The sequence below is a fragment of the Cetorhinus maximus genome, chromosome 27 (assembly GCF_964194155.1).
Source record: "Cetorhinus maximus chromosome 27, sCetMax3.hap1.1, whole genome shotgun sequence".
Taxonomy (NCBI): Eukaryota; Metazoa; Chordata; class Chondrichthyes; order Lamniformes; family Cetorhinidae; genus Cetorhinus; species Cetorhinus maximus.
Window position 1 is genome coordinate 19166901 of NC_135905.1, and position 21970 is coordinate 19188870.

The 21970-nt window shown below is 39.3% G+C and overlaps 1 protein-coding gene across 2 annotated transcripts in view; it reads right to left on the reverse strand.

Moving 5' to 3' along the window:
• parga (poly (ADP-ribose) glycohydrolase a) overlaps window positions 1–21970 on the reverse strand; it is a 178697-nt gene that overhangs the window by 60179 nt on the left and 96548 nt on the right. For both annotated transcript variants that reach the window (XM_078530846.1, XM_078530845.1), the window contains exon 10: window positions 5047–5126. In XM_078530846.1, the coding sequence (XP_078386972.1) occupies window positions 5047–5126 (80 nt within the window). The remainder of the gene's footprint in view (window positions 1–5046; window positions 5127–21970) is intronic.

Consider the following 21970-nt stretch of genomic DNA (forward strand, 5'->3'; position numbering starts at 1 on the left):
AGAATATGAGGGGGGAACTTAAAAAGGAAATTAGGAGAACAAAAAGGGAGCATGAAAAAACATTGGCCGATAAAATAAAGGAAAATCCAAAGTTATTTTACAAGTACATTAAGAGTAAGAGGATAACTAGGGAAAGAGTAGGGCCCATTAAGGGCCATCGTGGTAATTTGTGTGAGGAGCCAGAAGACGTAGGTAGGGTTCTAAATGAATACTTTGTGTCGGTGTTCACAAGTGAGAGGAACGGCGTGGGTATGAAAATCAGGCAGAAGGACTGTGATATAATTGAAGAAATCAGCTTAGAAAGGGAGGAGGTTCTAAGTGGTCTGGCAGGCTTAAAAGTAGACAAATCTCCAGGCCCGGATGAAATACATCCCAGGCTGTTGAGTGAGGCAAGGGAGGAGATAGCAGGGGCACTGGCAATAATTTTCAATACCTCTCTGGCCACAGGAGAGATGCCAGAGGACTGGAGGACAGCTAATGTGGTACTGTTATTCAAGGAGGGAGGAAGGGATAAACCAGGGAACTACAGGCCAGTCAGTCTAACTTCAGTGGTGGGGAAACTATTGGAAGCAATTCTGAGGGACAGAATTAATCTACACTTGGAGAGGCAGGGATTAATCAAGGACAGTCAGCATGGTTTTGTTAAGGGGAGGTCATGTCTGATTAATTTGATTGAATTTTTCAAAGAAGTGACCAGGTGTGTAGATGAGGGCAATGCATTTGATGTAGTCTACTTGGACTTCAGCAAGGCTTTTGATAAGGTCCCGCATGGAAGGTTGATAATGAAGGGAAGAGCCCCTGGGATCCAAGGCAATTTGGCAAATTGGATCCAGAATTGGCTGAGTGGCAGGAAGCAAAGGGTGATGGTTGAGGGGTGTTTTTGAGACTGGATGCCTGTGTCCAGTGGGGTTCCACAGGGATCAGTGTTGGGTCCCTTGCTGTTTGTGGTATATATAAATGATTTAGACTTGAATCTAAGAGGGTTCATCAGTAAGTTCGTGGATGACACAAAAATTGGTGGGGTGGTAAATAGTGAGGAGGATAGTCTTAGATTACAGGAGGATATAGACGTGCTGGTCAGATGGGCTGATCAGTGGCAAATGGAATTGAATCCGGATAAGTATGAGGTGATGCACTTGGGCAGGACAAACAAGGCACGGGAATACACGATGAATGGTAGGGCCCTGGGAAGTACCGAGGATCAGAGGGACCTTGGTGTGCACGTCCACCGGTCCCTTAAGATAGCGGGACAGGTAGATAAGGTGGTTAAGAAGGCATGTAGAATACTTGCCTTTATTAGCCAAGGCATAGAATATAAGAGCAGGGAGGTTATGCTAGAGCTATATAAAACTCTGGTTAGGCCACAGCTAGAGTATTGCGTGCAGTTCTGGAATCCGCATTATAGGAAGGATGTGATTGCGCAAGAGAGAGTGCAGAGGAGATTTACCAGGATGTTGCCTGGGCTGGAGAGTTTTAGTTATGAGGAGAGATTGGATAGACTGGGGTTATTTTCCCTGGAGCAGAGGAGATTGAAGGGGGACATGATTCAGGTGTATAAAATTATGAGGGGCATTGATAGGGTAGACAGGAAGGAACTTTTTACCTTGGTGGAGGGATTAATAACCAGTGGGCATAGGTTTATGGTAAGGGGCAGGGGGTTTAGAGGGGATGTGAGGAAGAATTTTTTCACCCAGAGGGAGGTGGTAATCTGGAACTCACTGCCGGAAAGGGTGGTCGAGGCAGAGATCCTCATAACATTTAAGAAGTATTTGGATGTGCACTTGCAATGCCGTGGCATAAAAGGCTATGGGTCTAGTGTTGGAAAATGGGATTAGAATAGTTAGGTAATTTTTTGACTGGTGCAGACTCGATGGGCTGAAGGGCCTTTTTCTGTGCCGTAGACCTCTATGACTATGATGTCACATTTTGGAATTATTTGGTTGTTTTCTCCCAGAAAAGACATACACATGAGATAGATTAAGGAGTTTCTTTGAAACAAAAGGGGTTAACTTTCAAGATGGCTTATATTCTGAGTGTGTATAGATATGCTACATAAAGAATGGAAGTGATTGGAAATCAATCAATCACACCTGCATTCTTGTAAATTGACTGGGATTGATTTTGCATACATAATTGGTATTATGTAACTATCCTCCACTGACTGCGCTTTGCTCTTATCCAGAGAGGTTGCTGTAGTTTCAGACGGGAGTTTTGTTTTCTATAGTTTGTAGAGACCCTTTTCAAATATACTCTGCTTTGCTATAGGTCCCACCCTGACTCCAACTCATTGGCTAACACAGTGGTGTTAAAAGACACTCAGGTTCCGGTAGGAATCAGGAAGCTCTCTCTGGTAAACAATTCACGAGCCACATCTGGTTATTCAGGAGGATACTTTATACCTGGGTATTTGAATCTTTGTTTCATCATGATAGGTTCTGAGAGAAAGGCTTTTAAAATTATAACACAAACAGTAAGAGGAAACTCTTTCGAGTTATCAATAGTCACAGATTGCAACTCTTTCAAGTACAATCACAGTTCTTGGTTTCCAGGAGTGGGACATGAACCCACAACCCTCTGATTCAAAGGCGAGGGTGCTATGAACTGAGCCACAGCTGACACCTCAAATTCTTTCGAGTTATCAACAGTCACAGATTGCAACTCTTTTGAGTACAATCACAGTTCTTGGTTTCCGGGAGTGGGACATGAACCCACAACCTTCTGATTCAAAGGCGAGGGTGCTATGGACTGAGCCAGGTGAACAGCTGAAGGCTGCAAGGGAAGCAAATTGCGCTAGGGCAAGGAACAGGGTAATTGTGCTTTCAAGTTTTCTTTCAATTTAAATGACCCATGAGGGTGGATGAGCAAGCACTCATGTTATTTGGTTTTGTAACAGTACCTGAATAGAAATACTATCAATTATATGAAATGACTCATCAATTTCATTGTTCTATGTGTTTTACCTACTGTGGAATAAAGCAGCTTACAATTCAAACCAAACTTCTCAGTCTGTACAAAGATACTGAAGGAGTACATGCAGAACACAGATCCAGAACACAGGGAAATGTCATTGCTACACTCCTGGTTCCCATAACCACACTAGGCATTAGTAGGGCAGTAGGAATAAGCTTCCATAAGAAGCAGGTGGCCAGATTGCTCAAGGGAGTGGCTGACACTAATGAACCCAGTTAGATGTCTGTGGCAGATTCTAATTTAAGCAAAATGCCTGGTGACAATGTGATTACCCTAACTGATGTCTTACATACCTCTTCAAAAGCAAAATGCTTAAAAAAAAATCAATCATGCAATTGTTACAGCATGGGAAATGAATCCCAACTGTCAATGTCAGGGTTCTCATGCAGCATCAACAAGGCAAGCTACAGTTGTCAAATCTGCAATTCTTTCACAACAGGTTTATCCAGAGTTTAGCTTCCATGGTACAAGTCTCTGAGACAATCTTCTGGCAGATTTTGTGCTACCTTCAGTGTACCAAGGGACTCCATAGGGCTTCTAAATAGTTACTTACGGCCCACTAAAAATTTACTTCTTGCAGCTAGGGCAAATGGACAGTATTGTAATTCAATGGTGAGAATTAATTTAACTGGTATATTTGAGAGAAAGTTTGCAAATGATTGAAAAATTCTCCTGTGCATGTGTCAGAAGAAGCTGGAGCTTGGCACCATTCCATTTTTCAAGAGGATGATTGATCTCAAAACAAAATTAACACCTTTTTCCAGAAAGAAAAGTGACATTCTATTGTCACTTCCTGAAAAATATTGGTTGCACAAATGATTCATTTTTTTGTGTGGTCCCAACAATATTATTTCCTGCAACTGTGAGATGTTGTCGATGATGTCACTTCCTCCACCTATGAAGTTCAAACCAACACAATCTCATAATTTTCTTTTTAAAAAAGCACTTTTTGCTGCTTCAGGTTGCTAAATCAAAGAGCTGTGCTTTTTGAATTTTGTGGGAGGACCTGCCATCTTTTACTAACATGAGTAGCTGCTTGTGGTGAGTGAGGAGTTAGTTTGTAATCTGTTGCACTGCAAAACCTAACCTGTAGGAGTGACCCTTTCATACTTCGTTCTTGCATTCCCACACTTCCTTCAAAAGTATCCTCAAAATCTCGTTTTCTAACTGCAATTTAGGAGACTTTCCAAATACACCTCCCATCACTTGATGTCCAGATGACTTTTAATAGTTATATCAAAATACAAGTTGTATCAAATAATAATTATGATTTCTCCAATATGTCTTAATAAATAAAGCAAAGACTGAACACTTTGTTAGGTGGGAGGTCAGATTTCTATTTTAACTCCCATCTTCAAGCTGACTTTAGATTTCTAATTTGATGCATTGATCTGCCTCCAAGGGATATCAAAGGGCTAGTTCTGCAGAAAGCAAAACCACTTTAATCATTCACATCCACATCAGAGTAGGTAACATGTCTTGTGTAATAGAATTTAGAATTTCTAGAAGCTAAGAAAGAGTTATGAGTGCTCCAGGCTACATTTTTGCTTCACTTCACTGAAAATATTTTAAATTTTTTTTTTACAATCAGAAGATTAGTTGTAAAACTATGACAGCTTTACTTTTTTCCTGAAACTTATATGGTAAATTTTATGCTGGAAAATTCTGTACAGTTCTTACTTTGCCCTAATGGCTTTTGCAGCACAGCACAGTGCTCTCAGGCCTCCAACAACACCTCTCTATAAATAAGGAGTGAGAAGTGCATGGGTGGGGTGGGGGGGAAGCAGGCAAACAAATGCTAACTATTTTCCCTTCCCGCCTATGGTGACAATCCTGACTTCTGTTTGCTACCTTCACATATTGGCTAAGATCAGAATTTCAGAGGTGCAGAATCAAGAATATGAGTCCATGTTTCATTACTGTATGGCACCACACACTTGAACTTCAGTCTATTTTATGTGATGCCCTTTCACAGGACCTATAGAATTTCAAATAGTGCATTCATGAAAGCTTTAGATCTTTTCTTGTAGACATTTAGTGAAAAACTATTAATGCTTATTCTTAGTATGAGCTTACTTTTTTCTGTGACTTTTCTGAAATAGCAGAAAAGAGTTTTAAGTTTTTCAGCTTTCTTGGGTAAAGATCCTTCAAACAATCTGAGAAAAGAATTAAAGCAACAGTGAAATGTAAGAAATATCTTGCTACAGCAAAAACATATGAGAGGAAGTAGAAAAAAATGATAAGAAAATTAAATTTATATCAATATTTGAAGACATTTCTCATATAGCAAACATCTAACTGGTTAAATAAATGATTATGGTTGCTGCAACCTTGAATATTGTATTGAAATGAAACATGAGCACTCAAACGGTACTCTAAACTGTGACAAAGGAAACTTAATATTGCAACAAAGAAATACACATTAATTCTCATCTCTTTACTCCTCACTGGTCACATTATTTTCAAAAAGCCTTTGAAAACGAGAGAATACCCAAGGAAATTCTTAATGAATTGTGTACCTTCATGTTCAATTTTATTTTTATGACTTTAACCCCTCAAGCAGTATTCAATATAGTATAATGGTCCATTTTGAAAACTCCTGAATGCAATACCATTGTCTTTTATTCCTTTGCTAAGTAAATGCTAATCTATTGTAGGACAAGTATCTGTGCTCTCATCTGACTACGCAGCTTAGTTAGTTGCTTTCTACATCATGTCATGGTTCCTAGATATAAATATCACTCTCAGAGGCTCTCAAATAACAAGGTTGGTAGTGAAATTGCTAAATCTAGGCTGATATAAAAGTCCTTCAGACTATAGATTTGATTTCTGAAAGCAGATTCCAGCATAGGACTGATTTCACTGCCAAACTAAAGTGACATGTGTTTTTCATCATGCGGATGAACTACTGTGTGTATGTCTTACGACAAACCAGTCTTTTTTGACACAGAATAGCCTCCAGGGTAACTAAGCTTCCTGGGGAATCCCAACAGTTTATCTCAGAATTAATAAAGGGACAAAACTATTTAACATATTCATGCTTCTCTGTACAGTCTGAGTACTTCGGTGCAATTTCAATTAAGTATCATGCTCTCTTAAAGAAACCATTTTCTATCTTGCTGATTTCTATCAAAGCGATTTGCATCTTTTAATTAATCTAATTATGCAAATAATTACCTAATTGATTCCTGCATTGTTCTTTTTAATTTCAGTAGTGACAAGTTTTGTTTTAATTCCGTTGGTCAAACATAACATTTGTTACTTTTTTGCATTTACCTTAAAAATGATATGTTTTATATTCTGCAACTTGTAACTCTTTGCTCACTTTTTAAAAGACTCAACATATAGCTATTAAAATTCCATTTTGAATGAATAGGTTGTCTAAAAATAGCCTGTTACAAGCATTAATTTTAAGTAAATGACTTTTACTTAAAAATTCTTAACTGAAACAACAGAAAACAATTATACTGCCATTTTTGTATTAATGCAAAGCAGTTTCCACTTGAGGAAAGCCCTGGAACCGCTCCACCTCTCTTTCCTTCTTTAAGATGTTCCTTTTAAAACACACCTCTTCGACCAAGCTTTGGTCATCTGCTCTAATATCTCCTTATGCTGCTCAGTGTCAAACTTTGATAATAACTGAGAAAGTTCTACTACTTTAAAGGCGCTATATTAATAGAAGTTGATGTTGAGCAAACTCTGGTGTCAGAAGTCAATCCAACTTGGGAAAGCCCCTCACACATCTGGGGGCTTGACAGTGTGCTGAACTTTGGGGGTGGCTTACTGACTTATGCAAAGATGTTTATATGTTGAGCAAAACGTTACTCCTTCTGTCCCCTTGAAACAAACAAGTTTGCAATCTTGAGTGGAATGTTGTGATTAAGGCACTAGATCAGTGCCTAATGTTGGTAACCTTTCCCACCTGAAGAGCCTTCTTAGAAAGATTTGCCCAAAATAAAAAAGCATTGGGAGATGCAAGATGAAAATTAGGCATTTCAAAACCAAATACGTTGCAAATTGCCAAGTGTCTTTGATAGAATGTGTATTCTGTATATATAGTAAATAAAATACATGTATTGAATTTATGTATCAATGGAAAAAATGGCATTAAAATACACCCAACTCTGAATATCACATTTTTTGACTTTTTAAAGCTATAATTTTGCGAGTAAAGTCATCTATAAAATAAACTTTAACTTAAGATGCGTAGAATTAAGAACATTTTTTCAGCTACTGATTCTCATGATAAAAAATGATTTCTCAATAACACATTCAGAATAACTTATCGTCTCAGTTACATTAGAAACAAATAATAGTCACAACCATAAAACCAGTTCTTTGAACCAAAGGCATTTGTGCTACTATGCTGTTGCACATAAGTATACCATTTGAATGGGTTTATTGAGAACACAATGATACTTTTTGTTAAAATAATCATTTGAAACCAAAAGTGTGACATAATAAAAACATGGCTCTTACGTTTCTTGGCTTAATTATTTTTAGGCTTCTTCCATGTTAATGAAATCCAACTGGAAAAGGTTGGGAGCTGCATACGAGATGTTAAAGATGAAAGAATTTCTAAGAATCGCAGTTTGGAGATGGCGAGTTCAACTCAAACCATGTTAACTTGTGAAACTAAATCCAGTAATTGAGAATTTGTGGATTGTCACAAAAAACAAAAATCACACTGAAAGCAGCATTGTCCTAAAAACTCAACTTTGTTCATATTGCCATTCAGGGAAAGAGTGTCTTGCTCTGCTTTTTCAGCGACTTGTTGTGCAGCGATGCAAGTTTTCGACAGTTTGTCTTCTACAATTCCCTACCCACCACCTCCTCTCAAGAAAATTTTAATGTGCACTCCAGCTGGATCCACTGTATGTCACTTGGTACAGATGCCATTCATTCTAAAGTATCAATCCCTTGGGTGTGAAAAGTGATAAATTAATATTTGTACACACTTTACACCCAAGTTTTTCATCCTTACAATCTAGCCAAGGATATGTCTCTTTTTTCCTTCTTCCCAGAATTCCTCTGTCTGTACATCTGCACAGGGATACAGCCCTGCCCCTGTACCAAGCTCAGTTTCAGATGTACACCGTGTGGTTGACTCTGACTCTGAGGTAGCCGCAGCACTGGAGCTCTTCCCTCCATCATCACTCAGTGTGAGAGTACTTGAACGTTCTTTACTCTCTTAACCTCCTTTCATAGAGAAAAAGTGATTTTTTTTTTGTTTCGTGGTCATTGTGCTGCTATTAGACAGTTTTGAAGGTTTGTTTGTTGTTTCCCCCAATTACGCGCATGGCAGGCTCTTGGGCTTGGAGATCTTAGAAATTGTCCTGCTTCCTGTGGGCAGCTGTTAGGCATCAGTCAGAATTGCTTTCTCCCTTCAGGATGGCACTAAGTACTGAGTAGGCCAATGGATTTTAGGCTGTTTTATTTCATAAGTTGTTAACCTGCCACTTGAAGGCATCGAGGGCCATGCGCCGGGAAAAATAAAATGTAGACACTAAACAGGCGATGACTGGTGCGCAATGCGGCGGCGCTGGAAACGTAAAGTAATTTTTGCACGTTGTTCAATCTCACCTTCTGCAACATTTAAAAAATTCATTCATGGGATGTGGGCGTCACTGGTTAGGCCAGCACTTATTGCCCATCCCGAACTGCCCTTGCTCAGAGGCAATTAAGAGTCAATCACACTGCTGTGGGTCTGGAGTCACATGTAGGCCAGGCCGGGTAAGGACAGCAGATTTCATTCCCTAAAGGACATTGGTGAGCCAGATGGGTTTTTACAACAATCGACAATGGTTTCATGGTCATCGTTAGACTTTTAATCCCAGCTTTTTATTGAATTCGTGGGCGGAATTCGAACCCGGGTCCCCAGAGCATTACCCTGGGTCTTTGGATTACTAGTCCAGCGACAATACCACTATGCCACTGCCTGCATCTGCACGCACACTCAAGCTTCACTTTTCAGGCACACTTTTGGCTGTGTCAGGCAAAACACCACTGCTCCAAAGGCCTGCAGTTAGAAGTCACCAACCTTCAGCTGCCTCCTCAGATCTTCATAGCTTCTTTCAGGCCCAGTTTTCTTCCAGTCTGCTCTCTTTGCAGCTCTTTCTTTAAATTGGAGCTTTCTTTAACTTTTCTCCTTGAAGTTCTGGGACCTTTTTCCTGTCCTCCTTGCTGTGTCCTGCTCAGTCCCACCTCCTCTGTAATGGCACTCCTGCTTAGGTCACCTGACATGTAGTTTCGCACCTTTTGGCTGGGGTTTGGGCCCCTTAAGGCTTTTTTTTCTGTGCATGCGTACAAGGCCGTTCCTCAGCCGAAGGAATGATAGAAGGCAAACTGTGCACGTGCTGACCAGTTCCTGGCTGATGCATGCACAAAAGACTTCAGAGAGGCTGCAGCCTGCCAGGAACTGTAGTTCCACGGCAGCGGCGACAAGCTTCTCAGGCTTGGGGAGAGTTGGCGGTGCTTGGGGGGAGCCATGGGACTGTCGCTGGTTAGAGGTGCTGGACTACACCACTGTTAGGCATTATAATGTCATTCTATTATCCAAAAAATTCCAAAATCCAGAAATGACTTGGCCCCAAGAATTCTGGACTGAAGAAGTTAGAGTTATTTTCATTGTGGGTTTTGTCCATGTTAAATGATTTGTACTACTGATTCCCAATTAGCAAATTCTCAGTTTTGGCCATGCAATTAAGAGGCTGTATTGTGAAAAAGAATCTGAAAAAAAATAACTGGTGATGGTCAACTTGGGTTTGGCTTATACAATTCCTGCAGTATTATTGCAATGAACTTACAAAACTAATTGCACAACAGTCCAGGATGGCATGGACCTTGCACCTTGCTGCATGGAACACTCCTAAATTTGGTACAGTGCAAGATAGATACAGTGCAGCATTCAACTTGTGTTATGTTATTTTAGTGACCTACCAAAGTGTTCCATCACATAATGTGTTCTTTCCATTTCCTTGCATTTTATATCTAATGCAGACAATTTTGAGGTTATTTTGGAGCTAGTGATTTATGAAAATTGAGTACAGTGAGATTTCCCAATCAGACAGTCAATGTCAAACGACAGATATGTATGTCATCTGTATCATTGGGGAGGTAAAAGGACAATGTTACAAGTTCTGTGCAAATGCCAGACAACAGACGCTCGTCAGAAAACTTAAGAACAGCTAACATAAAGACAAAAATTAGCTTAGTCATCAGTAATCAGGGGTCAGTGCATTTCCTATTTATAAAAGCAGAAGCCAAATGTTCAAATGGGAAAGCATGCACTCATCCAATTACTGGAACTATAAATCAAACAAAATATTCCACACCACATTCAAATTTGGATTAATTTTTAAAAAACACACAGCAGCGCAGTACTTTTTGGAGACACTAATGTCTTTTTGGCACTGCCTTATATCAGAATACTTTACATGTAATTCAATTAACTCAAGAAGCACACCATGAAGGCCACCCACAGCAAGTCTCTGACCTTTTCACGGTCAGTGTGCAGCAGCTACATCAATGGTAATCGAATATATTCCTTTACTTGGATAATCAGAGTCTGAACTACCCTGCTGCAGACAGGACAATGACATAAAAACACAGCACTGTCAGTCTCTATGGACAAAAGCAGAAGAGGAGTGGAAGAGAACAAATAAAATCAGCACAGATTAGTTTTATACAACGCAGTTTTAAAATTTATTTTGGAACCCTTTTAACACTGCTGTTCAATTTGGTTTTGTTAATTTATTCAATGAATGCTACAAAAAAAGTAAATGTACTCAGGTCCTCATTCAAAAAATACTGGAAAGTGCACTGTGGATCACTTAGCTATGGTGGAAATTAGGTTCAAATGCTATCACGATAGCATTAATTTTCAATTAAAATCATGGTAATTACAGTTTCGTTTTCCTTTGCTATTAAATTCTCAAATGAAGGAAGCCAGCATTAGACAAGACAGATGATCATTTCAGTTAATTCTACAAGAATACACAATTTCCACTGATATCCAGGAAAGAAAGAAAGCATCCATCTCAAGACTTTCCTCTGGGTTGAGTAGAAGTGGTGAAATCAAGTCCTATGAAGGCACTTTGTTGTATAGCTCACTAATACTTGCATCTGTTCAGATAAATCAGTAAAACATTCTATGTAATGGCTAGATGAGCCACATTCAGAGTCTTGCTCAAAACTTTTGCAGAGTTCTTCACATTTTCAGTTTTCAGAGCAGAAAACAAAGGTTTCTAAGTGTTTTATTATATTATTTGTAAAGAGCTAGGAACTAACTGTTAGGTGAATACATATCCCGGGTGCCACATTCACTGCTGCACAGCAGTCATGTACTGAGTAACAGTTTATCAACCTATCAGTTTACCAGCCACACGGAAAACTATAAGAAACAAACTTGATGAAGCTCCAGCTTTGAATCTAAAGTGTGATTATTTCTAATTAATGGGAGCCAGAAGACATAACACTAAGCATCAAAAGTGTTGCTTATGGTCCACTCTTAATTTCAAGGATCTACAGATATTCATGATCCTGATGCATTTTCCACTTTAGAGTGCCATGTGGATAGTTATTATCACATGCTCTGTCCTGCAATAGTGCTACATAGAAGACAATCTTACCCGAATTTTCTTGTCAAAGGATAGTCGCAAGAAAGGAGTTGCAGTTGAAAAAGGAACTTAAAAAGACTTCAAAAAGTGACATCTACTTTTCACTTTATGTGTTATGGAATTCAGAAACGCTCTTTACTCCAGAGCTATGAGAGAGTGAAACTACTGATACCTCCATAGCACCTTTCTCAAAGGGAAACTCTCCATTTCTCATTTTGTCACAAGGAAACATTTCATCCAGCTGATCACTTAGCGTCAAGTAATTTGCTAGATAATTTTTCAGGAGCTTAACTGAGCTGAGAAACCACTCATTCAATTAAAGGTGGGTATGATGAAATTACCAAGACACATTGTCCTTCGCCAACCCAAGAGGAAGGCTGCATATCGACCAGAAAACTAAACATTAACAGGGAAGTAGCACAATCTGAAAAATAAAAAAATATTTCGATGGATGGCTTCTCATTAATGGAATTAGAGTATGAAACATCAACTTTTTTAATACGACTTTCTCAACTAAGTGATTTAATCATAATAGAGGCATCTACCTCAGCTACTGAGGGTGAGGGGTGGAGGGGGGTGCCCCCATTGCCTCTTTACCAGATTAATTTGTATTTAATTTTGCAGATATTTCAACCTTTTAATCAAATTAATTTACATTTTTATGTTACAGATGTATTCTGAATATCTGCGAGATTTGACGTAACTCATGCAAAGAATCGAAGTCAAAGCTGGTGTAGTTAGGAGGTCAGCACAAATGGACTAAAACTTATATCACTTGGGTCTGCATAATTTATTATTTTTTTATTCGTCTTGTAGAAGCAGCAATCAGTATGATTGTGTGTTCATTTGACTGAATAGTTTGAATTTGGTCATCGAGTGAGACAACTGAATTGTAAAAAAAAGACAGTAAAATATCAAGCTACAATTAAATAAAGCTGATATACCAGGTCTGGTATGAAAATTACAAATTCTTGAAGATAAAAAAAAAACACCTAACATCTTTGGGGGAAAAAAGCAATTAAATGATATTTCAGTATCTTAATGTTCAGCAAATCAAAGGTATATGGAAACTTTAAGATGCCAAGGGCATTTCTTACCAGCTGGTTTATTTCATAACCCATTCAATTAGTTCTGGAATCTTGGTGCCACATTTGATCCTAAGATGAACTTCAGACCTCATATTTGTACCATCACTAACCACCTATTTCCACTTCCGTAACCGTGACCCGACCTCGCCCTTGTCTCAGCTCACCTTTTGCTGAAATTGTCATCCATGCCTTTGTTACCTCTGGAGTTGACTATTCCAATGCACCCCCAGCTAATCTTCCACATTCTACCTTGCATAAACTTGAGGTCATCCAAAACTCTGCTGCCTGTATATTTACTCACAGCAAGTCCCGCTCCCCATCAACCCTGCGATCGCTGACCTACACTGACTCCCGGTCAAGCAAAGTCTTGATTTCAAAATTCTCATCCTTGTTTTCAAATCCCCTCATGGCCTTGCCCCTCCCTATCTATATAATCTCCTCCAACCATACAACCTCAGATATTTGCGCTCCTCTAATTCTGGCCTCTTGTGCTTTTGCAATTATAATTGCTCCACCATTGGTAGCTGTGCCTTCAGTTGTCTATGGCCCAAGCTCTGGAATTTCTTCCCTACATCTCTCTGCCACTCTATCATTTTATTCCTTTAAGACACTGCTTAAAACCTACTGCACTAGATACCTAATATCTCCTTATGTAGCTCAGTGTCACACTTTGATTTATAGTGCTCCTGTGAAGTGCCTTGCGATGTTTTCTTTAATTCATTCATGGGATGCGGGCTTCGCTGGCTGGGCCAGCATTTATTGCCCATCCCTAGTTGCCCTTGAGAAGGTGGTGGTGAGCTGCCTTCTTGAACCATTGCAGCCCATGTGGTGTAGGTACGCCCACAGTGCTGTTAGGAAGGGAGTTCCAGGATTTTGACCCAGTTGACAATGAAGGAACGACAATATATTTCCAAGTCTACGTTAATGGCACTATATAAATATAAGTTATTGTTGCTATTCTACTTTATTTCTATAACCTCTGAATTCATGAACATGAAATATTTTTGAGAAAATGCAAATTTGCCTTTTAACAAAAAAAACCTGGAAAAACTGAGCTATAATGGTTTCTATGCTAGTCTACATGTAATAACGTTAACATATTGTGTGCGCCTGCCTTCCTTTAAAAAAAAAATCAACGTTATGTTATCTGTTGGAATGGATATTTTGAGTTCCGAAAAGGTACACAATCAAGGTAGTCAGGCTACTTTTCCACTATTACGCATTGTGTTTGTGCTTCCATCAAAGGAACACCACAACATCTCATCTATTTCACACATTCTTTTAATTACAATTATAACAAATTCTCTTGTAAAGCAGACTCTCCTTTGCCATTTCCTTTTTATTTACATAATAACCAGCTTTGGGGCTCATAAATGTTTCTTTGACAAGTAACAAATTATGATCTCATCGGGCTTTGAGTTACAGGTCATCAAACAACAGCTGCAGACAATTAAGATTTACTGCAGAATAATAACCATTTGCAATAGAAATTACTCCCTCAAGCCAGTAGGATTAGTTTGTTTATATTATGAAGATAACATGTGCATGATTACCCTTGGTGTTTTAGATCATGGAGGGCATTGGACATCAAATGCATAACTAATTTAGATAACCACTCCAAAGCCCATGTCTGATTTTAGGCTGTAGTTTATAACTCAGGAAGCCTACAGTCAGGGACTAAACTTTCTTATGGTTTTGCATTGTGCAATAAGTGAAAACAAATATTCACCATTGACATCTTTCTTATAAAACTAGTCAAAAAAATCTAACCTTTTGTTACAATTACATTATAATATTTTGGGACTATAGCTTTTAAATTTAGGATAAACAAAGGGAGTCATGTGACCTGTTCTGCAGTCTGCCTGACTGTAAGCCTGGATGATTTGATTGTTAGAGATCAAAGAAAGGCTTAGATAATTTTACTGAGAAGGCGGCGCAAGATATCGGCCCCACAGCTGGTTATCATGCTTGGAGATAATGACAGGAGTCTTTGAGTTTACAATAAGCAGATTCTGGGTTGCCCAAAGTCCCAGAAAGGTATTATAGGTATCCGGTCGTAAACCCGTTGTACTGCAGTGGTCCATTTATTTCTAAGATGAGTGAAGTTGGAGTCAAGAATATTGGAGTTAAGAATAGCTAATCAACATTTCTACTTGGATGCCAGGTTACTGTGTTTCACATTGCCATGTAGAAGAGAACAGAAGAAGCCAATTTTGAGATCAGGTTACAAGCTTCCCTACAAATCAATGAATATCACAGACACGTAGCAGTGTTTTGTGTGGTCAGCAGAAAGATAATGCTGCTTAGCTTTGCAAGCTACCACAGCTGGATACGGGAGGGAGAAGGTCTCTAGTTGAAGAGACACATCCTGCAGCCATCTGAAGATTCTGGGAGTTTGATCCTGACAAGGCCAGGGGAAAGAAGAATCATCAGAACAGAGTCTACTGTTGGTGGTACAGCATCTCACCTTCTGATAAGGTACTTTATACTCTTCTGGACTAAACATTAAGCTTAACAACTTCAGACCATGAACTCAGTCTCCATTTTGAATTTTCTTTCTCCAGCACATCCTCTCCTCACCCAACCTTTGCCATGTGGCAGTCTGCGTCTTGTTCCCATGTTTTTGCTTTCAGACAGAGCTGACCTTTATTGTGCTATTACACCTACTCTGGACCAATGCTTTGTTTCTTTGTTACTACCATTATCACTCCCTTTGCCTTTTGCTCCATGACATCTTTATCATTTAATCTCCCTCGCCCTCTAACCTATCATTGACCTTCCCTTATGTTTCACCTGATCTTCCCGCCTTTTTCAACAGCCATAAACCCATTACATTTCTACCACACTTCAGTTCTGAAGAAGAGTCCTTTCAGACTCAAAATGTTAACTCTGTTTCTCTCTCCACAGATATGCTGCCAGACCTGCTGCGTTTTTCCAGCATTTTCTGTTTTTTATTTCAGATCTTCAGTATTTTGTTTTATTTAGCGTTTTTAGTAATTTGTTACAGTAAATGTTTTAAAAGATAAAATCTTGTCATATCTTTTTCAGCTATTAACTGGAAGTTTAAATCTCTTTTTAAAAGTTAATCAGTCTCTTTACATTTTGTTTGAGGCTTTAACAAACCCAGTCATGGTTTACAATGCTTTCTCAAACAATATATGTCAATATATTTATATATGTAATTTATACAATATACACGTATTTTCTATGTAAAACAGGAATAGCTTACTATTTACAGCAAAAAAATTAGGCCACTTGGTCCACGCCAGTGTTTATGCTCCACACCAACCTCCTCCTAACTTCCTCACCTGACCCTATCAACATATCCTTCTATTCCTTTTACTATGTGTGTATCTAGCTTCTCTTTAAATGCTCCTGTGCTAGCTATGCCAACTACTCCCAGTGGTAGCAAATTGGGTAAAGAAATTTTTCCTGAAGTCTTTATTGGACGATTAGCAACTGCCTTATATGTTTGGCCCCTGGCTCTGGTCTCCCCATAAGAAACATCTGCTCTACTCTACCCTATCAAATATTTTCATAATCTTGAAGTTCACTATTAAATCGCTCCTCGTTCTTTATTTATACTTCAAAGGTATAGTGTTCAATATAGGAATTGACTTTTTATTAATAATTTATAATATTTCCTGCAATTTTATATTTAAGTAATTTAGGCTTTATGCGTATCTATGTACAATTTTAAAATGTGCATGGCTGCACTGATGGTACAATCTTTCTACAGCCATAATTTTATGCTTTTATCTAAACATTTAATACTGAAATTGCTTACGTAAACTATTGCTTGATAACAGTGTAGTTGCCAGCTCTAGCCAGCAGATGACATTATGAAGTAGGTTTGTGAAGTCTCTCTCCCTCCCCACCTCTTGCCCCATCGTCATCTTTCATATTTAAAAAAAAATTGTCAACTGACCTGGGTCCGCATCAAGGGAAAATTATTGGGCCTTGTAAATTCTATTAAAGCGCAGAGACTTTCTTGGTAAACAGCAACAAAATGCTGAGGAACACTAATAACTCCACAGTTTAAGTAATGTTAAGTCTTCTGTGCATGTTTTCATATATTGATCTTGCAATCTCTTTCACTATTTCCCTAAAGCATTGCAATATCAATTCACATTGACGTATCATCTAGCTCTTGTCACTTACACTGAAGCACCAAATCATGGCAAGATAGACCAGCACATTTTAAAGCAGCACTCTTAATATACTGGAATGAAAATTTATCTTTGTGTAAAGTCCTTTAAGTGCTGCATTGAAATGTGTTGTGGAGATTTGTCAGCCATTTGTTGTGTTCTGATAATTTTGTTAAATTGGATGCTTTTTTTTTCTAGACATAAAATTATTTCAGGTAGCTTAGTGAAGATATTAGACTTTTGCAACCCACCTCCCCACAAGCCCAAAAAAGTCTACAGCTTAATGATGGGAGAGAGAACTTCTGAGACAATCCCTAAAGTCTACAAATAACTAAATAAAATAATAAAAAAAACCCACAATTTCAGACTTCCAACTAGGCCCTACACTCTGAACAAATCCAAGAAAGCCAACTGTGAATAAATTAGGGGAAGTTAGTTAAAATAGTCTCTTTTTGATATAAATTCGAACATCTTGAACCTCAGCGTATGTAAAATGCAATGGATGAGTCTATCAGTGTTTCAAGTTCTGAGTCAAATTGGGTCTAAAATAATTTTGACAGCCCAGAATTACATAGAAATTATAACTCAGAAACAGTCCATTCAGCCTAAGCAATCTGAATTGGTACAAAAGCAAAAGAATGCAGATGTTGGAAACCTGAAGTAAAGACACAAAATACTGGAAATACTCAGCAAATCAGGCAGCATCTAGAATCATAGATGGTTACAAGCACATGAAGCCATTAAACCCGTTGTGTTTGTGCCAGCTTTCAGCAACAGCAACTCACCTAGCCCCATTTCCCTGCTTTTTCCCTTTAGCCTGCAAATATTTATTCTTCATATAATTATCTAATTCTCTTTTGAAGGCCTTAATTGATTCTCTCTCCATCACACTTCCAGGCAGTGCATTCCAGATCCTAATCAATCACTACATTAAAAAGATTTTCCTCATGTCATTGTTTCTTTTGCTGCTCACTTAAATCGGTGTCCTCTGGTTCTTGATCCTTGAGCTAATGGAAACATTTTCTCCCCATCTACTCTGTCTAGGCCCCTCATGATTTTGAACACCTCTATCAAATTGCCTTTTAATCTTCTCTTCTCCAAGGAGAACAGTCCCAGCTTCTCCAACTTATCCAAGTACTGGAAGTTCCTCATCAGTGCAACCATTCTTGTGGATCTTTTCTTCACCCTCTATAATGCCTTTGCATCCTTCCTAAAGCGTGGTGCCCAGTACTGAACATAATACTCCAGTTGCGGCTGAACCAGTGTTGTACACTGATTTATCACAACTTCCTTCTCCTATGCCCCTATTTGTAAAGCCCAGGATCATCTATGTTTGTGGGGAGAAATACAGAGTTAACATTTCAGGTCGATGACGTTTCATCAGAAATGGGCCAGGACATCGACCAAAGCATTAACTCTCTTTCTATCTCCACGGATGTTGCTGACAATCTGTGTTGGTGTTTACCCGCCACACAAGCAAACATCCTAATCCCATTGTTCGTATAATCCTTAATCCTCATTTCCTTCAACCACACATCTAAACTATTCTTAAATGTTGACATGGCCTCTGTATCAATTACTCACAGTAATGCATTCCACAACCTCACGACTCTGTGCAAAAAGGTCCTTCTCACTGGTCTAAATCACATACAAGATTAAATGTATCTATACCCCTTCAGTGTTAATCCAGCAATCAGTAGCAACAGTCTATTCCTATCAACTCTGTCCTCTTAATTTTAAAAATCTTCATCAAAAGGCACTTAAATCTCCTCTGTTCTAATTTTTCAAGTCTGCATATTTTAATTTCTTCATTCCAAGGTTGTATACTTGTGAATCTGCACTGTTACCTAATTAACCCAATATAATCAGTTTTTTGGCAAGCTTTTAAAAGGCTGTTGGAAGCTGCTTTTAATATTGCATCTGCTGAGTATGCTTAGAAATTACTTTTCTGCTTAATCTTCTGGCTCTTTCTTCATACAGGCTGAACATTCAGTAACTTTAAAAAAAAACTATGCCAATTAAATTCAGTTCGATATCTGACTCATTTTATATATAAGTTGAACCAAAATGAAACTATTCAGTGATGAATTCCGTGCAGGTAGTCTTGTGACAAGTCTCATAAGCCAAACATTGCCTACTGCTGTGAAAGAAGCCAAGAAATATATTATACTGAATTGACCACCCTCTGTTGACAGTTGCCGGTTCAGCTGACAAAATAATTATATAAGCTCACCCTGACACTTCAGGTTTACTTTCTACATTAATTTCTCAATTGAAGTCTCAAACCTTTCAAGGTAGATTTCTCTTCCTCAGATATTGGCTGAAAATTAGTATCATCATTTGCTCCCCTTAAGTTGTGGTACCGCCACTGGCAAGAGGATGTGGTTACAGCATGACAAGATTCTACTATAAATGCCAAAATAGGAATTTTTAATGGGAAAACTTGACAGGATCTGCACAGAGAAGATTTTAACATATATATATTGATGGGCAAATTACCATATGGAATGTAAATATAAAAGAAACATTACAAACACGTATAATGAGGTAGAGATAAAAAATAGTTAAGGTAAGAGGTCACTTGTGGGCATAGTTTATTGGCTTCCTAACAGTAGTTACACAGTAGGACAGGGTATAAAGGGAGGAATAAATGGGGTGTGTAAGAAAGGTCCCGCAATAATCATGGGTAACTTTAATCTACATGTAAGTTGGGCGAATCAGATTGGCAAAAGTAGCCTGGAACATAAGTTCATAGTGTTTTCCGGTCAATTTCTTAGAGCAGTTCGTTCTATAGCCAACCAGGAAGTAGGCTATTCTGGATCTGGTAATGAGCAATGAGATAGGATTAATCAATAAACTCATAATAAAGGAGCCTTGAGGCGCTAGCGATCATAACATGATAAAATTTCATGTTCAATTTGAAGGGGAGAAGTGTGGGTCTAAGGCTAGTGTTCTAAACCTGAATAATGGTGTGAAATGGTACGGTATAAGGGTGTGAAAGCAGATTAAGCTAAAGTGAATTGGGAAACTAGGTAAAAAGGCAGGTCAGTGGAGATGCAATGGCAGACTTTGAGAGAGATATTTAATAACTCTCAGCAAAGATTTATGCCAGTGAAAAAGACAGACTCTGAGAAGGATGCATCATCCATGGCTGAATAAGGAAGTTAAGGATAGTATCAAATTGAAAGAACACTGTACAAATCTGCAAAGGTTAGTGGTAGGTCAAAGACTGGTCAAATTTTAAGAACCAACAAAGAATGAGGAGGGAGAAGGAAGAGTATGAGAGAAAGCTAGCTAGTGATATAAAAGCAGATGGTAAGAGTTTCTACAAGTACTTAAATAGGAAAAGGGTAACCAAAGCTAGCCCTCTAGAGAGTGTGTGTGGGGATTGATAATGGAAAACAAGGAAATGGCAGAGGCGTTGAACAGGTACTGTGTATTTGTCTTCACTGTAGAATGCCTAGAAAATATTCCAAAGATACTTGAAAATCAAAAGGTGAATGGGAGAGAGGAACTAAAAACAATCACAATTACTGGGTAAGGGTGCTGGGAAAACTATTAGACCTAAAGGCTGACAAGTCTCCAGGACCAAATGGCCTGCATCCTAGGGTCTTGAAAGAAGTGGCTGCAGAGATAGTAGATGCATTGGTTATAATCTTCCAAAATTCCTTAGATTCTGTAAGGGTCCCAGTGGGTTGAAAAATGTAACACCTTTATTCAATAAAGGAGGGAGACAGAAAGCAAGAAACTACAGGCCAGTTAGCCTAACATCCGTAATAGGGAAATTGCTAGAATCAATTATTAATGAGGCTATAGCAGGATACTTAGAAAATCATAATTTGATCAGGCAAAGAGAGTCAACATAGCTTTGTGAAAGGGAACTCATGTTTAACTCATTTATTATAGGTTTTTGAGGAAGTGACAAGCAAGGTGGTTAAAGGGGAAGCTGTAGATGTGGTGTACTTGGAATTCCAGAAGACATTTGACAAGGTGCCACATCAAAAGTTACTAAACAAGATAAGGTTACTTCTCTTAGGCAGCCCCTCGGGGTGGAGGATGACTTGCTTCCACACTAAAAATGAGTTCTCAAGTGACTGAAGAGTCCAACAGTCTCTGTTACAGGTGGAGCAGACGGTGGTAGGGGGAACGGATGAGTGGGTTGGCCGGGTTGTGCTCCTTTCACAGTCGACACTTGACTTCAGCTAGCCCTTGGCAATGAGAGTCGAGGTGTTCAGATCCTTCCCGGATGCTTTCCCTCTACTTCGGGTGGTCTTGGGCCAGGGATTCCGAGATGTCAGTGGAGATGTTGCACTTTTTCAAGGAGGCTTTGAGGGTGGCCTTGAAGCCTTTCCTCTGCCCTCCTGGGGCTCAAAGCTCCGAGTAGAGTAGGTGCCTTGTTTCGGGAGTCTTGTGTCAGGCATGCGGATGATGTGGCCCACCCAGCAGAGCTGATCGAGCATGGTCAATGCTTCAATGCTGGGGATGTTGGCCTGAGCGAGAACACTAACATTGGTGCGCCTATTCTGCCAATGGATTTGCAGGATCTTGCAGAAGCAGCGCTGGTGGTACTTCACCAGAGTTTTGAGGCACTTGCTGTACATAGTCCACGTCTCTGAGTCATATCGAAGGTCATACAGACTACTGCTCTGTAGACCATGAGCTTGGTGCCAGGTTTGAGGTCCTGGTATTCGAACATTCTCTTCCTCAGGCGGCGCTGGCACACTGAAGGCGGTGTTGAACCTTGTTGTTGATGTCTGCCCTTGTTGGCAGTAGGCTTCCAAGGTATGGAAAGTGGTCCACATTGTCCAAGGCCTTGTTGTGGATTTTGATAACCAGGGTCAGTGCAGTGAGGAGGGCAGGTTGGTAGAGGACCTTTGCTCACAGATGTTTATTGTAAGGCCCATGCTCTCGTACGCCTCTATGAAAGTGTTGCCAATGGCTCGGAGCTTCGCCTCCGAGTGTGCGCAGACACAAGCATCGTCTGCATACTATGGCTCAATGACAGAGGATGGATCTGGCCTGCAGGTGGCAGAGGTTGAACAGATTCCCGCTTGTTCTGTAGTTTAACTCCGCTCCAGCGGGGAACTTGCTGAGGGTGAGGTGGAGCAGTGTGGCAAGGAAGATCGAGAAGGGCGTTGGTGCAATG